This window comes from Stenella coeruleoalba (assembly GCF_951394435.1).
Source record: "Stenella coeruleoalba genome assembly, chromosome: X".
Lineage (NCBI taxonomy): Eukaryota > Metazoa > Chordata > Mammalia > Artiodactyla > Delphinidae > Stenella > Stenella coeruleoalba.
Window position 1 is genome coordinate 11,998,222 of NC_137152.1, and position 15,817 is coordinate 12,014,038.

Consider the following 15,817-nt stretch of genomic DNA (forward strand, 5'->3'; position numbering starts at 1 on the left):
GAGGCTGTGCTCTAGAGCCTGTGAGCCGCAACTACTGAGCCCGCATGCCACAACTACTGAGCCTGCGTTCTAGAGCCCACGTGCCACAACTACGGAAGCCAGCATGCCTAGAGCCCGTGTTCTGCAACAAGAGAAGCCACCGCAACGAGAAGCCCGTGCACAGCAACAGAGAGTAGCCCCCGCTCGCTGCAACTAGAGAAAAGCCCGTGCACAGCAACAAAGACCCAACGCAGCCAAAAATAAATAAATAGATACATTAATTAAAAAAATATATATATACATATATATATATAACATCAAAACTCCTCAACACAGTCCACACATTCTTTGGCCTGACCCTTCCTTCCACCCGAAGCTCATCATGCGCCATGGTCCTCCCCACTGCTCCACTTCCAGGCACCTTGCCCTCCTTCCACCCTTCACTCTCCCCAAGTTCCTTCCTATAATAAGCCTTTGCATGTGCTGGTCCCTCCACCCTCTTTCCTTTCATCCCCTGGTTCACTTTTACTCCTGCTTTAGACCTCACAGCAAATGCCAGTCCCTGCGGCCCCTCGTGAGGCCAAAGCCCCTACGTACTTCTCCTCCCTGTAACGCTTGCCAAGATTACACACTTGCATTTGGTTCATTAATATGCAACCAATTCCACTACTATAAGCTCCCCTAGGGCAAGGATAAGCCTGGTTTTAGCTGCACTGCATCCCCAGCGTCCAGCACGGTGCCTGCCCTCAGAGGATCCTGAGATAAGCAACCCTACGCACTGGCAGAGATGGTGGATTCTGCAGTCAGACTGCCTGGGTTCAAACCTGACCCCTGCCCCTTGCTGACTTGACATCTTGAGTAGGCCACGTAATGTCTCTGCACCTCAGTTTTCTCATCCACCTAATGAGAATGAGAATACCCATGCCACCTTCCTCAAAGGGTTGTTGTGAAGGCTAAATGAGCTGATGTGAGCAAAGTGATTAGAAGGGTCCCAGCTAGAAAGTAAACTAAGTTCTCAAGGAATGGTGGCGGTTAGAATGATTATTACTCACGGAGCGAGTGAGCGAACAAAACTGGATTGCCCTGCCAACTGAATACTTCCAACTATCTTTAGCACTCTTTTATCATCTCTAGCCTGAGGCGTCTTACTATCACCTTCTATTCGGGAAAATGGTCACAGACCATGCCGGAAAACCAAAACTAGAATGACACAACTCCATCTTATTAATTCAACAGTCTTTACTGTTCCTATAGCTACCGGAGCCCCATGAGTATTTTTTTAACTTTAATTTCATAAGCATATATTTCATGCTATTACTTTGACATCTGAGAAGAATTGAAGAAACCTCACCTGAGAATTGGAACGTTTTGTGCCATGAAAGATCTCATGCGGGTGAAATGTGCCCTCCTTTCAATGATGAGAAAAGTCACTGACAAAGTTCAAATGACCACAACGGTGAGGAGCAGAGCCCAGCCCACACCTGAGAGCCTGACTCAGGCCCCTCTGCTCCACTCTGCTAGGCTGAAACGTGCAGGCTTGCAAAATTGTTTGGGGCAGCACAGAACTTCACATATTTTCCAGCACACACTGCAGATTAAATACTTCAGGCAAAATCACTTTACTAACAATTTCTATTTCACTACAATCTTTTTTGCTTTAAGAAAATATCAGATTTCAGGTCTTTAGAAGCAATCTATACAAGTTTAAGATAACTATGAAGAGAAAGCAGTGTTATCAGCAAACAAAATTTTAATGGAACATACAAGTTTCTTCACTTACTGCTTTATCTCCCAGAGCTGTTCTGAGACTAAGTCTCACTTTAAAAGCATTTTCTGCATCTGCCAGAGAGAGAAAAGACAGAGAGCACTATATGATGATAAAATCTGCCAAAATGGAACCTGATAGATGCTAATATTTAATGCAACTCGAATCAACAGAATTGCAAGTAAACTGCCCCAGATACTTCCGGAAGTTTAACTGCAATCATCTTAAATGGCTGAAATTTTAATTTCAAACTCATAAAACATTCACAGGCTCAACTTTCAAGCCATGACACGACGGCAGATTTAGAAAAATAAAGAAGTCTTTCAGGCAGAGACTTGTCAATCATTTAGAAAACTGTTCATCTATTTTGAAGTTTCAAGGCTTACGTACCTGGCTGACAGAGTTCGGCATGAATAGCACTCACTAGAAAAAAGAGCAGCCACAACATTCTTTCAAAGTGGAAAACACAAGACAAACGGAGGGAAAAAAAATCCACCCTTCGCTTAAAGCTGCCTTAGCCATTCTGTGACCCGGATTAGAATATCAGACAAACAAGCAAGCCACCAACTAAAAGGTTTAATGATTAACCCCCATCATCTGGGTTAATACTTTTGAGAGAAGCAGCCCATCTCCTGTCAGTTATTTACGAAAATCTGTTTGGAAAACAGATTAGCTGTCCTTTCCAAATTCTACCTCTAAAGAATGTTTTCTCTGCTGACCCAAAAGTCGGAATCCTCCCCCCACCTTTCTTCTGTTGTTGTCTGGTTAAATGCACAGTGGAAAGCATTAGTCCTTTCTGGAGGTTTACCTTGGCATGAACGTCCCATCTTTTCAGGGCTGAAATATCTCTGGCGTATAGATAGACTCTCTTAATTTAGGAAACAAACATCACTCCTTTCTATCTCTGGTGAACAAAGGACACCCTTCCAAGACTGGCCTCATTAGACTCTCACCTCCACAGGTAAACATTCAGGAGAGTTTCCAACTCAAAGAGAATGGTTTTGCTCAGCGCTAAGCTCTGGTAGCTGTGTAAAATCAAAAGTTAATGATGTACAGCAGTGCGATCCAATGGAACATTCTGTGATGATGGAAATGTTCTATATCTGCACTATACACTATGTATACAATACGGACGCCACTACGCATCGGTGGCTGTTGAGCACTTGAAATGGGGCCAGTGCTGCTGAGAAAATGAACTTTTACTAAGTTAATTTAAGTAGAAACATGTGGCTAAGCAACTACATTGCTCAGTGCAGCTACACGACAGTAATTAGGAGCTACCGACCATGAACTAGCTTTGCTGAATTATTTCTCTAATCCTCAAAACAGCAGCCCACAGTTGCTGTGGTATAATCATCTTACATATGAGGAAACCGAGGATCCAGTATTTAAGGCATTGCTGGCAACAGGGAGTGGAATGGGTGTCACTTTACCAGCCTGGATGACTTACACTTGAACCCTATCTCCACCACACTGAACCCGACTGTGTCTCAGGGTCATCACTGATCAAAACTGAAATAGTAACGAAACCTCAGAGATGCTCTGAGGACTACGGCAGTGAGTGGAGAAGAACCTTTCCCCTAGTGGGCATTCTACAGGTGCCGATCAAGCCCCCCAGCGGGTCAGTGTCAGGACTTTCCTCTCTACCATGCTGCCTCTGCATGTGTTCAGTCCCCACATTCCACCTCGTTGCTTGAAAACCATGAATGGAAAAATTAGATCGGGTGACCCGGCTGTTAAACGGACAATCTGGATTTTTAAAGCAGCAACAAGAAAAATATCAACAGCTACACTTCTCATCTCCCCTTCCTGGTTAGGGTGACAGCTTATCGTAGATGACCCACTGCTGTTGGCTAACTCCACTTAAGAGCTTTTCCTCATCTCCTTCACCTTGGTTGCCGGGGCACAGAGTCAGGAAAAGTTGTACTAGAGAGAGAAGTGGCCAAAAGTTAGCCTAGTAGTCATTCCAGAAATTTCACTATTAGATGAAATGGAAATTTCCTAGAAGGAAGGGCCCGCATAGCTGACCCCTGAAAATAGTCAGACTAGATGAAGTTATCTTAGGAAATGTTAGACTAGATAAATGCATCCTGGGGGCGGGGAGGGAATAGACAGAGACATAACAAAGCTGATTATTTGCATCAAGGAACAAAGCTGTGTTAGCGAGACAGAAATCTGATTCAGCCTTCTTTTCGCCTTAAAACTTCATAAATATATCAAATGTCTCTCTTCTGCTTTTACTTAGTCACTTATGTGACGAGGCTTGAAGACAGTAAAATGCTGAGTTTTTGTCAGTGTAAGCTACTCATTTGAAAAAAGAAGAAAATCTCTTCTCTTCTGAATTATGATTTCTCAATGTTTGTTGTCTCATTTTTAAAAACAATAGAAAAAAGAATAGAAGTTCTGTACAGAAAATACAGAGAGGCAAAAAGAGAAAAGTACTAAATACCCATACTACTACCCGCATGGACGACCAATGTGAATATATTTTAATGGTTGAAACACACCTTCCGTAGCCTTGGATCTTCTTGTATGTTCTCGTGTGATGTTATTGTTGTTTTGTCTCACTGTAGTGGCCCTATGGGAACAGGGAAACATCACGGTGGCAATCACATGGGCCCTCCACGGGATCTGATGAGTCGCTTTATTTTCATTTATTTATTTATGCATACATGCATGCATGCATGCCGCGCTGTCTGGCTTGCGGAATCTTACTTCCCCGACCAGGGATCGAACCCGTGCCCTTGGCAATGAAAGCACGGAGTCCTAACCACTGGATGGTCAGGGAATTCCCTGGTGAGTCACTTTAAAATTGACAGATCATGAGATATATCAAATTTATTTTATTCCTAGTTTACTGAAAATTCCCTTTATTGAATTGTATTCAATAACCTATATTGAATTGTATCCCCTGCCTTTTCAGTATCTATTATGATCCGAGAATTTTTACCACTTGGTACATTATAGTTTAAAATTTCTTTACACTGATCCAACCCTTAGATAAGCTCAGTTTGATGATTTCTAACATGCTTCTGGACTTAGTTGCTGTGTTTTTCTTTCTTTAGGTTTTTAAATCCATTTTTGTAGAAGAATATTTAGGTTCCTTTTCAAGCGCTGATTCTTTTCTCCAGCCCTCGTATTATTACCATGTTGAAAATGGTACAGATAGATTTCTAACATTGTCTATGTTTACAAATACTTGAAAATGTAGAAGAAATAAAATATTCAGAGTTGAAGATTCTGGACCATACATATTTCGGAGGAAGAGTTCTTTTAAATTTTTCTTATATTGCCAGTAATTTCAGGTTTCGTATTTCTTTCTGAGTCCCTTTTCGCTGTTTACAGTATCCAAGAAATGCATTCATTTCATTAAGATGTTCCAGTTTTCTCATGGACTTTATACAATATTTCCCATAAAATACTCCATTCACTGTTACATTCCCTTTATATTTTCTAGTTATATATTAATTTTTTCTCATTCCCCCTTTGTTCTTTCCAGAAATTTACCTATTTTTGTTGTTGTTTAATCAAACAACAAGATTTTGCATTTAATTTTTAATTCCTTTCTTTCTGCTTTCTGATTCATCTATCTTTACATTTATTAAGTCTTTACTCTTTCTGTCATACTGGTTTTCTTGTTCTTTTTATAACTCTTGAGTTGGCTACTAGGCTTATTTATTTTTAATCTTTCTCAGTTAATGTGAAAATATCTGTGGCTATGAATTTTCCTTGGACTACTGTTCTGGCCACATGACATAAGAAGTACAGATGTACAGTGATCTCATTCTATTTTCTAAATAGTCTATAGTTACAGTTTTATTTTTCTATACCCCAGTATTTGCTTAGAAGAGTACTTGTCATTAGCTAAAGAAACAGCAGCCAAAAATGAAATGATTTAAAATATTGACTTTTATAGGTCCTGTCAGATGAATAGAGAGAGAAAATGTATAATGATAAAATAAGACACCGTCAATAACTTGACGTAAAATATGAAGACTCTTACAAGGTCTGGATCACTTGGAACATGCTAAAAATGATTTAACAACTAAAGAGCTTGAGAGTTCAATAAAAGACGTGGAACTAGATGCTATTGTTCTTGCCTCTCAACATATCGGGTTTTTTTCTTCCACTTTTCAAAATCCTGTACATACTTAGCCTTTATTTTCATGCACAATTTTAAGTATTAAACCTCCAGAGAATTCATATCAAACTTGCTTCATACAATGCTCATTTCAGCAATTTCACAAATAGGAGCTTAATAATTTATCAGTAACAGTGGTAATGATGGCAAATAAAGCATTTTCAATCATTCTGAATATGGTCCTATTTACTGCCAATATTTAGAGTTTAGAGAACGCAGATAAAAAATTGAGACTACTGTAGCCGTGAGCAATATGAAAGGCACTGAGTCTCCTGAGACAGGAAAGAGAAATTGATTTCTCTGTGCTTTTTTGTACTCCACAACACTACTGGAAAGCAGTTTCTTGGCACATAACTATTGATCTACTGCTCTGGAGGGTGAATTAAATATGAGACCACACGAAAAGAAAACATGTGAGTTGTTCTTTTGATTCACACAAGATGCCTTTTAAAGTACATCAGAGCTGTAAACGCATGTGGGGGATTATGTATGCTCCATTTACCTGCAATAAAACAAGATGTAGCAGGGAGAACCAATGTAGCTTTTAAATTTTGAAGCTGATTGTTCTGTTTCACTGTCACAAACAGGTATTTTGTAAACCTATACAACCTTGAACACTGTGAGCTTTCATTTTTTAATCTTTAAACATCTTAACCACTATTACAGGTCTATCTCAATGATCACCTCCTTCGAGGAATCTTTCTTTTCTTTTCTTTTTGTTATAGATTTTTAGCTGTTACTATTTGCTGTGGACTTGTCTAATGTACTAACTTTTTATTCTCTCTTTGTCCTATGTTCCCATAGCATTTTGTTCACATTTGTACATGGATCTATTGCCAACATGATTTGCTTTTGGGTCCTACAAATTTTAAGCTCCTGGAGGGCAGGGACTATATTTGGTTCCATTTGCATTTCTCACGGCCCATGAATATTGGGTAATTTAATAACACTGAATTGACTTATTTGAATCATAAATGGGCAGTTTAAGGAGCTCAAGACTGTGGAAATGAAGTATCACGAGGTACACTGCAATTGTTTTGACATTCCCAGCCAGAGAAAAACAACTCCCAGTATCTTTGATAAACAAGGAACCCTGGGCTTTGGAAAATTTTTGTCTCCACTCCCGTACCTTATGCCCTTTTCAAGATGAGAAAAAAAATCTGAAGCTACGATATTCGAAGGCTCATCAAATTTTGTAGGTTAATCAACAACTGTAACCATTATGAACCTTGCCTTTTTTTCACACAGGGTAACAATTTTCTAGTTCAGAGAAAGTTAATCACTAATGTTTGGAAATGAAGATTAATTCAGACAAACTGAGTGAGTGTAATTCTGCCAACTTTATATTCCTAAGGTAGCAATTTAAAGGACGGTTTCATAAACAGGATGCATATGCGCCTGTCTGAGTGTCTCATCTGCATGAAGACCAATACATTAAAATAAGTCCTATGTAGAATGTAAATTGCTGCAGCTACTATGGAAAACAGTATGCAGGTTCCTTAAAAAACTAAAAATAGAGCTACCATAGGATCCAGCAATCCTACTCCTGGGCATATATCCGGAAAAGATGAAAACTCTAATTTGAAAAGATACATGCACCCCAATGTTCACAGCAGCGCTATTTACAATAGCCAAGACATGGAAGCAACCCAAGTGCCCATCAACAGACGATAGGCTTAAGAAGATGTGGTATAGATACACAATGGAATATTACTCAGTGATAAAAAAGAATGAAATATTGCCATTTGCAGCAATGTGCACGGACCTAGAAAATATCATACAAAGTGAAGCAAGGCAGACAGAGGAAGAAAAATGTTATAGGATATCACTTATATGTGGAATCTAAAAAATAATACAAATGAATCTTTATACAAAACAGAGACTCACAGACATAGAAAAGAAACTTATGGTTACCAAAGGGGAAAGGTGGGGGATAAATGAGGAGTATGTGATTAACAGATACACACCACTATACATAAAATGGATAAGCAACAAGGATTTACTGTATACCACAGGGAACTATATCCAATATTTTATAATAAACTATAATGGAAAATAATCTGAAAAAATATATATAACTGAATCACTTTGCTGTACACCGGAAACTAACACAACATTATAAACCAACTATACTTCAATGAAAATAAATAAATAAAAATTTTAAAAATAAAAATGAAAAAAAATAAGTCCCATGTAGTAAAAACAAGACTTTACTGACATTTCTTCCTGAATGTTTAACTCTTTCCAACTTTGCTTGGGTGTTGTATTAAGAGTTTTCTCAGGACTTCCCTGGTGGCGCAGTGGTTAAGAATCCACCTGCCAATGCAGGGGACACAGGTTTGAGCCCTGGTCCGGGAAGATCCCACATGCCACGGAGCAACTAAGCCCGTGCGCCACAACTACTGAGCCTGCTCTCTAGAGCCTGCGAGCCACAACTACTGAGCCTGCGTGCCACAACTACTGAAGCCCATGTGCCTAGAGCCCGTGCTCCGCAACAAGAGAAGCCACCACAATGAGAAGCCCGCGCACCATAACGAAGAGTAGCCCCAGCTCACCGCAACAAGAGAAAGCCCGTGCCCAGCAATGAAAACCCAACGCAGCCAAAATAAATTAATTTTTTTTAAAAAAAGAGTTTTCTCACAGTTTTGACAAGTCATGATATTCTTTCTAGGCTAAAGATTATTGTAACCATGCTCTGTGGAGTAGTATTTTCCATTCTTAATCTTATATCTGGCTGCCAGTTAGTGTCACCCAGTCACATTTAGCCCTGCCAATAGGTACCGCCTTTACCAACCTCTACAACGAGGTAGAGGGGCCATGTATCTTTCAGGTTAGATGCTCTCATTTTCATAACAGAATTTTAAGCTACCCTCATTCTGCTTGATATACAAAGCATATGAAGTAATCAACACATCAAAGTTTCTGCCCTTAAGTTTTGCCCAGTGACGGTGACCTTGATCTTTCTACTGTCTGAAAACATCAAAAACTTACAGTACGAAATGTTGTTTTTGAAGACCGCCTAAAAGACGTGCATGCAAGACCTCTATTACTACAAATCAGAGATGCCAGATAGGTTGTTGCAACCACTCATCCATCCTGGACTCACAACAGACATTGTTAATCTATTACAGAGCATTTTCCTTCGGAGCCTGGACTCAGCCACAAAACTTCCCAATGCAGTTATTCAGTCAGTCGACATGTGAGCTAAAACTTACTTGCCATCGTGGGGAATGATGATCTAAATGCTGCCCTGGCTAAGTCATACCACTGAGGGCCTGTGATCTCAAATAAACAGGAAAGTTTGGGTGGTTCATAAAATTGATTTTGTTGTGCTTTGTGATTGTGGCAACAGTTTACATTGAGGGGATCTGTATGAAACTCTTTATGACACTTACACTTTATGACACTTGTTTCCTACTTAGTTCATAGCATCATTGTGATGAGGAATCAGGATTTCCGTTGGGACTAAAAATCAAGAAAAACTGTGCTTCTCAAAAACAAACAAATGGGGCTTCCCTGGTGGCGCAGTGGTTGAGAGCCCACCTGCCGATGCAGGGGACACGGGTTCGTGCCCTGGTCTGGGAAGATCCCACATGCCGCGGAGCGGCTGGGCCCCTGAGCCGTGGCCACTGGGCCTGCGCGTCCGAAGCCTGTGCTCCGCAACGGGAGAGGCCACAGCACTGAGAGGCCCGCGTACCGCAAAAAACAAAAAAACATAAAAAACAAAAAAACCCAAATGAACATGCAGGGCATTATGCTAAGTGAAATAAGCCAGACAGAGAAAACAAATACCATATGATCTCACTTATATGTGGAATCTAAAAAACACACATACAAACAAAAAACAAAACACCTAACTCACAGATACAGAGGACAGCCTGGTGGTTGCCAGAGGCAGGGTGTGGGGGTGGGTAAAATGGGTGAAAGTGGCGAAAAGCTACAAACTTCCAGTTATATTGATACAATAAATAAGCCATGGGGATGCAATGTACAGAAAGGTGACTACAGTTAATAATACTGTGTTGCATATTTGAAAGTTGCAGAGAGTAAACCTTAAAAGGTCTCATCACAAGAAAAAAAATTTGTAGCTATATGTGGATGTCAACTAGACTTATTGTGGTGATCATTTCACAATTATATAAATATTGAATCATTATGTGTACCCCTGAAACCAATAAAATGTAACATGTCAATTATCCCTCAATTTAAAAGAAAGAGACCAGCACTTACCAAGTCCTTTTCCACCTATAACCGACCCCCTTACCACATCTTCCCTAACTTTCTCATCAATTCTTGTCCCATCCAAACCCAAGCTGGGGAACAGGCTATAAGCTCCCTTGAAGTTTGTCTTGTCACTGGAACATAGTACTCCATAAATATGACTTCAATGAATGAATAACTGAATGGCTAATGGAAAGTGCCCTTCCCCTAGGAGCGCCCACTCAAAGGTTTCTGGACAGGAAAAAATAAATAAATAAAGCTGGTAATAACCGCTTCACTTTTCTCCGTGGACCCAGAAATGTAAATGGAGAGAGTAAAGAAAATTAATCTCAAAGTAGGGGGCCAGAAGCAGAAATCTAAGTGTGGTGTTGTCTCCACAGGTCCTAGACAGCAGGAGGGCACAAGGTACCTAAAAAAGTCGTCTGAAGGAGACATCCATCAGGAAGTAGAGGAGTGTGCTTACTCCATGCAGCCTGCTAGCATTTAAAGTCGCCTGGGAAGCTGGTAGGAACACAGTTCCAGTTGGTCCTCAGTTACGTTTCCTATCCGGTTTCTGCTCTTGGACTTCTGGTGTTTGGAACTGGGAGAAATATGAAGAAAATCCATTTTTAGGCGTGGAGCAGAGATCCGCAGGCTCGTCTCACCCTATACACGCCACTAACATCTAGCTCCGAGACCCGGGCGACTTTCTCCTGAAATTCGTGAGGCCCGCCCGCTTCTCTGCGGCTTCCCAGGACCAGGCTCGGCCAGCAGAGGGAGAGCAGGAGGCGTGGACCAGGCCAGAGTCCAACCAGAAGGGGATGGCCTGGGAACCCAGGGAGTGGCCATGGCGGAATGCGGAATGCAGGGAATCGCGCATGCGCGGAGTTAGCGTGATCAATGGGGACCTCAGGGTTGTACAGTGCGGCACGGGCGGAGCGCCGGGATTGGCCAGGACAGAGGGGAGTGGAATATAACCCGGGCTTGAGGGGCGGGGTTTGGACAACCGTGGGAAGGAGCGGCAGCGACGGCCACTTCGGGAGGGGCGTGGCCTCGGCGTAGCACAGAGGCTTGACCTGAAAATGTGGGACTCAGTCGGTGCGTAGCCGCTCGTAAAGGCAAGACAGGCTTGGTCGAGACTGCGGGAGAGGTGGGCAGAGGAATTACCAGAGTGGAAAGCAGAGAAATGGGCACAAGAGAGCGGCGGGGGGTCAGCGAAACGAGCGTGGCCCAGAGGATAAGAGGAATGTGAAAGGACTCGGATCAGGGGCGTGGACTCCGATGAAAAGGCGGGGCCACGGAGTAGCGTATGGGATGCAAGTGACGTAACAAAAAGGAGGGCCCTGGTGTAGGCGCAGTGTAAGGATTTACCGTGAACGTGGGCGCGGCATGTCCGTGGGGGCGTGGCTTTACAGTTCTAAGGTGTGCAACAAAGATGGTCCGGCTCCAAGGAGGGGTGGGCCCACGGCGAGGCCAGAGGTGGGCCCAAGTTAGCGCGCCGGCGCGTCACCGCGGCCGGAGGCCCGGAGCGATGGCAGCAGGGGCAGTCAGGCAGTCAGGACAGAGAACAGGTGCAGAGCTGGGTGGAAAACAGGTTCGGGCTCCGACACGGGGAGCGTGGCCAGGGCGGGACTTTAAGCTTCTTCGGGACGTGGGCCGGGCGCGCGGGGAAGTGACGTAATAGGCGAAATGACGTATCCCGGCGTGAGGGGCGCGGCTAGGCACAAGGGGGCGTGGCCAAGATGGCCGCGCGCCTGAGCCTCTCATCCCGGTAGCGAACAGAGTGGTTCCCGCTATGGGGAACGTTCGGGTAAAGTCCGGCGGCGATGTGGAGCGTGGGCAGCAGGGGAGCGTAGGCTAGCAGAGAGAACAGGGATCCTCTCATACACACGATCAGGCGCTGCAGTGGGCCCCGGAGGCGGGACAGCTGTTGGCCCCGCTAGGATGGCCACAGTCCCGGCGGGGCTTCTCTGTACGATGGGGGTAGGGGAGGCAGGGAGTCGCTCCATCTCTACTCTAGTCCTGTTCCTCCGCTCTGAGGGTCACCAGAAAACTACACCCCCTTACCGTTTTGTGCATTTAAAGGTAGAACAGCTGTCCCAGAGAGTCTGGGAAGTAAGGGGGTTGCAGTTTCAGAAACCGAGGCCCAGCAAACTGGATTCACTCATATCTGCGTTGTTGATTTTCTTCCTGACTATACCAAGGGCTACGGACGGATTCACAACCACCCCCGGGGCAGGGGATCAGCAGCTATATCATGTGGACAAGTCTGAGTCTTCTCTACTCCTCAATTCTTTCTTCTATCCTTTTTCTTTAGTGCCCCGTCCTGGAGCTAGAGGGGAAGAACCTACCAAATACAGACGCTGTTGGTGGCTGTAATTCTTTGTGGCGTGAGTTGAAAGCTACTGCTCAGAGGATGCTGGAAAGTCGTTGTTATTAGTGTAATTCTCTCTTGTTTATTTTTTGCTGAGAAAGCTTGAGAAATATGGGGAGATAATGAAGATGTGTACACCTTATGTTGAGTAGAGTTCATTCTCTGTCAACCACTGAAAACCACATTGCTTTCTGCTTCCCCTTTTTCGTTTGCTGACACTCTGGTCATCTCCACTCTGCTGCTTAAAAGTCTTGCTGGAGTATGGAGAGAAGTTGGAAGTCTCTGGTGAAGGAAGCTTGTCCACACGCTACCCATAAGCTGCCCCTGCACATCCCTCAGAACGGTCTCTGTTCTCAGCCTGCACTGAAGTCCACAGTGAACCAATGTTCCCCAGCCCCATGCCCCCACTCTCCCTTCTGGGTCCTGATAAAGAGCTACACTGTTCTTGAGTATTTTGGAAATGAAAACCTTTCAACTTTCTAGGGCTTTCCTACCTCACTCAGAAATTGTAAACTCAGTGCCAGGTCTGAAATGCACCTAAAGGCTGAAAGCAGCAAGGGCACCATTTCTGTGCCTGTGCACGCCTGCCCCGTTGTCCCTGGAGCCAGGCAAAAGGCTGCCACCACTCGTAGTTGGAATACAATTAGTTGCGTTCCTTTTGACTGAATATGAATATTGAGGAAATCTGATGGAAGGAGGGAAATGCATTTCATATCATTCCACTGGAGCAATTAGTGCGCTGGAGCAATTGCAGTGCGCTAAGCAATTATAGAAATGTAACCTTTGGCAACCCTATATTGGGATCATAGAGAAGAAGTGGGTGAGAGGAGCAAGCTGAACTTTCTCAGTCAAGATAAGGAAACATAACTTCTAATTTAAATTTCAGAGAATTGCAAAAACGCTGTCTTCCTTTCTAAATCAGAAGGCAAGAAAGTGAAGGGTCCATCTGATAAGAATCAAGGAATTTTTCTTCAACGCAACTGTAACCTTTAGTAGGTTTTTGTGCTTTGTTTTTTGGTTTTTTTTGGTGTTTTGCATAAGTACAAATGGCTTAACCAGGCAGAGTTGAAGAGCCAAGGCATTTAATAAATACACAATCTACAAGTGATTCTAAAAGGCTGTTAAAATCTGTTCATTCACACATTTCTGTCTGCAAAACAGCAGATAAGGACGGTGTAAGTAAAACCCAAGAGCATATATAATCAGTGATAGCAAAGGGCATGTAGCATAGAAAGCTTACCTTCCCTAGGGCCCATCCAGCTCATGGTCACACCTTTCCTGTGCCTGTACAACAAAATATAACTTATTGAGAAAATGTATTCTACATTTATACGTTCCAGGGTTCACCTGGGGCCTATTTAATAATGAGTATTAGTTTATTTGTAATGCTAAATTTTGCAGTTTATAGTCTAGGTGCAAATTCATAAACGTTTTTCTGATAAGCATCTTTCTTTCCGAAGCACATACCTGGACATTAATAATCTCACATATTGTTACACGTATTGTAGCCTAGCATTAGCTAAATTAAGTTTCTTTCTATTAGGATTTCCCTGGAACCCTCCTTGCCCCTGACATTCCATGCTCCATTCCTTCCTTGGTTGCCTTTGACCATTCCTCCTCCATCTCTTGGCCTCCTTAATCACTCCATTTTGTTGGTCTCTATACACCTGTTACCCCTGGGGGGAGGGTATGTTCCTTCTCTCTCTAGCCTCACAACCTCTCTTGAGCACCAGAGCTGCACTGCCAACTCTCCCTAGACCTTTCCTCTCGCCTGCCCCCTTGGCACCTCAAACCCAATAGAATTAGTAGTAAGAGCGCCATCTTTCCCTCCCCGCCAGCTCCTGTGCCGGGTTCTGTTTCTTTGTTCAGGGGTTCATCCTCGTTCTACCATGAGGTAGAATATTCTACCATACTTCCTCACTTGAATTACTGGAATTTCATTTCAAACTCCACATGCCCAAATCTGAGCTGCTGATTTCCCACCCAAAACCTTTTCCATACACAGTCTTCCCATCTCAGTTCGTGGCAAGTCCATCCTTGCAGTTGTTTAGGCCAAGCATCTGCCAGTCATCTCTGACTGCTTTCTTTCACATCTTACGGGCTGTATCCCCAAGATACATCCAGTACCCAGCCACTTCTCACCACGTCCACTGTGACATCCTTAGTTCCAGCCCCTGGATTATCCTGAATGGGCTCCCTGCTTCTTTCTTTCATCCTGGTCAGTTTCCAGTAGGGCACTGTGAATGAGCTTTTTAAAATGTAAATCAATTCACATTCCCACCAGCAGTGCAAGAGTGTTCCCTTTTCTCCACACCCTCTCCAGCATTTATTGTTTCTAGATTTTTTGATGATACAGCCACTATGGAGAACAGTATGGAGGTTCCTTAAAAAACTGCAAATAGAACTACCATATGACCCAGCAATCCCACTACTGGGCATATACCCCGAGAAAACCATGATTCAAAAAGAGTCATGTACCAAAATGTTCATTGCAGCTCTATTTACAATAGCCCGGAGATGGAAACAACCTAAGTGTCCATCATCGGATGAATGGATAAAGAAGATGTGGCACATATATACAATGGAATATTACTCAGCCATAAAAAGAGACAAAATTGAGCTATTTGTCATGAGGTGGGTAGACCTAGAGTCTGTCATACAGAGTGAAGTAAGTCAGAAAGAGAAAGACAAATACCGTATGCTAACACATATATATGGAATTTAAGAGGGAAAAAAAATGTCATGAAGAACCTAGGGGTAAGACAGGAATAAAGACACAGCCCTACTAGAGAATGGACTTGAGGATATGGGGAGGGGGAAGGGTAAGCTGTGACAAAGCGAGAGAGAGGCATGGACATATATACACTACCAAATGTAAGGTAGATAGCTAGTGGGAAGCAGCCGCATAGCACAGGGAGATCAGCTCGGTGCTTTGTGACCACCTAGAGGGGTGGGATTGGGAGGGTGGGAGGGAGGGAGACGCAAGAGGGAAGAGATATGGGAACATATGTATATGTATAACTGATTCACTTTGTTATAAAGCAGAAACTAACACACCATTGTAAAGCCATTATACTCCAATAAAGATGTAAAAAAAAAAAAATGTAAATCAGAGTATGTCCCTCCTCTACTCCGAAAACTCCATTGTGTTCCCACTTCTCTTAGAACAGTGGTTCCCAATCAGAGGTGATTCCCCTTCTCCAAGGGACATCTGCAATGCCTGGAGACGTTTTTGGTTGTCACAAATGGAAGGAAGGTGCCACTGGTATCTAGTGGGTAGAGACCAAGGGCGCCGCTAAACAAGCTACAGTGCAAACACTAGTCCTTTACAACAGAGTTATCTGGTCAAAATGTCAAC

The 15,817-nt window shown here is 43.1% G+C and overlaps 1 protein-coding gene across 4 annotated transcripts in view; it reads right to left on the bottom strand.

Moving 5' to 3' along the window:
* The window catches only part of CLTRN (collectrin, amino acid transport regulator), a gene marked incomplete at its 5' end in the record, with an annotated part of 48,907 nt that extends 35,176 nt beyond the window's left edge, over window positions 1–13,731 (bottom strand). Inside the window, 2 exons of one of the 4 annotated variants that reach the window (XM_079910346.1) lie at window positions 10,516–10,686; window positions 11,253–11,311. Coding sequence is in view for 1 of the 4 variants with exons in the window: in XM_079910349.1 (XP_079766475.1) it covers window positions 1,760–1,818; window positions 2,135–2,192 (117 nt within the window). Of the gene's footprint in view, window positions 1–1,759; window positions 1,819–2,134; window positions 2,193–4,251; window positions 4,275–10,515; window positions 10,687–11,252; window positions 11,312–13,699 lie in introns of those variants that run through there. The other 3 variants (XM_079910347.1, XM_079910349.1, XM_079910348.1) reach the window with 3 other exon arrangements.
* Between the last annotated feature and the right edge of the window lie 2,086 nt (window positions 13,732–15,817).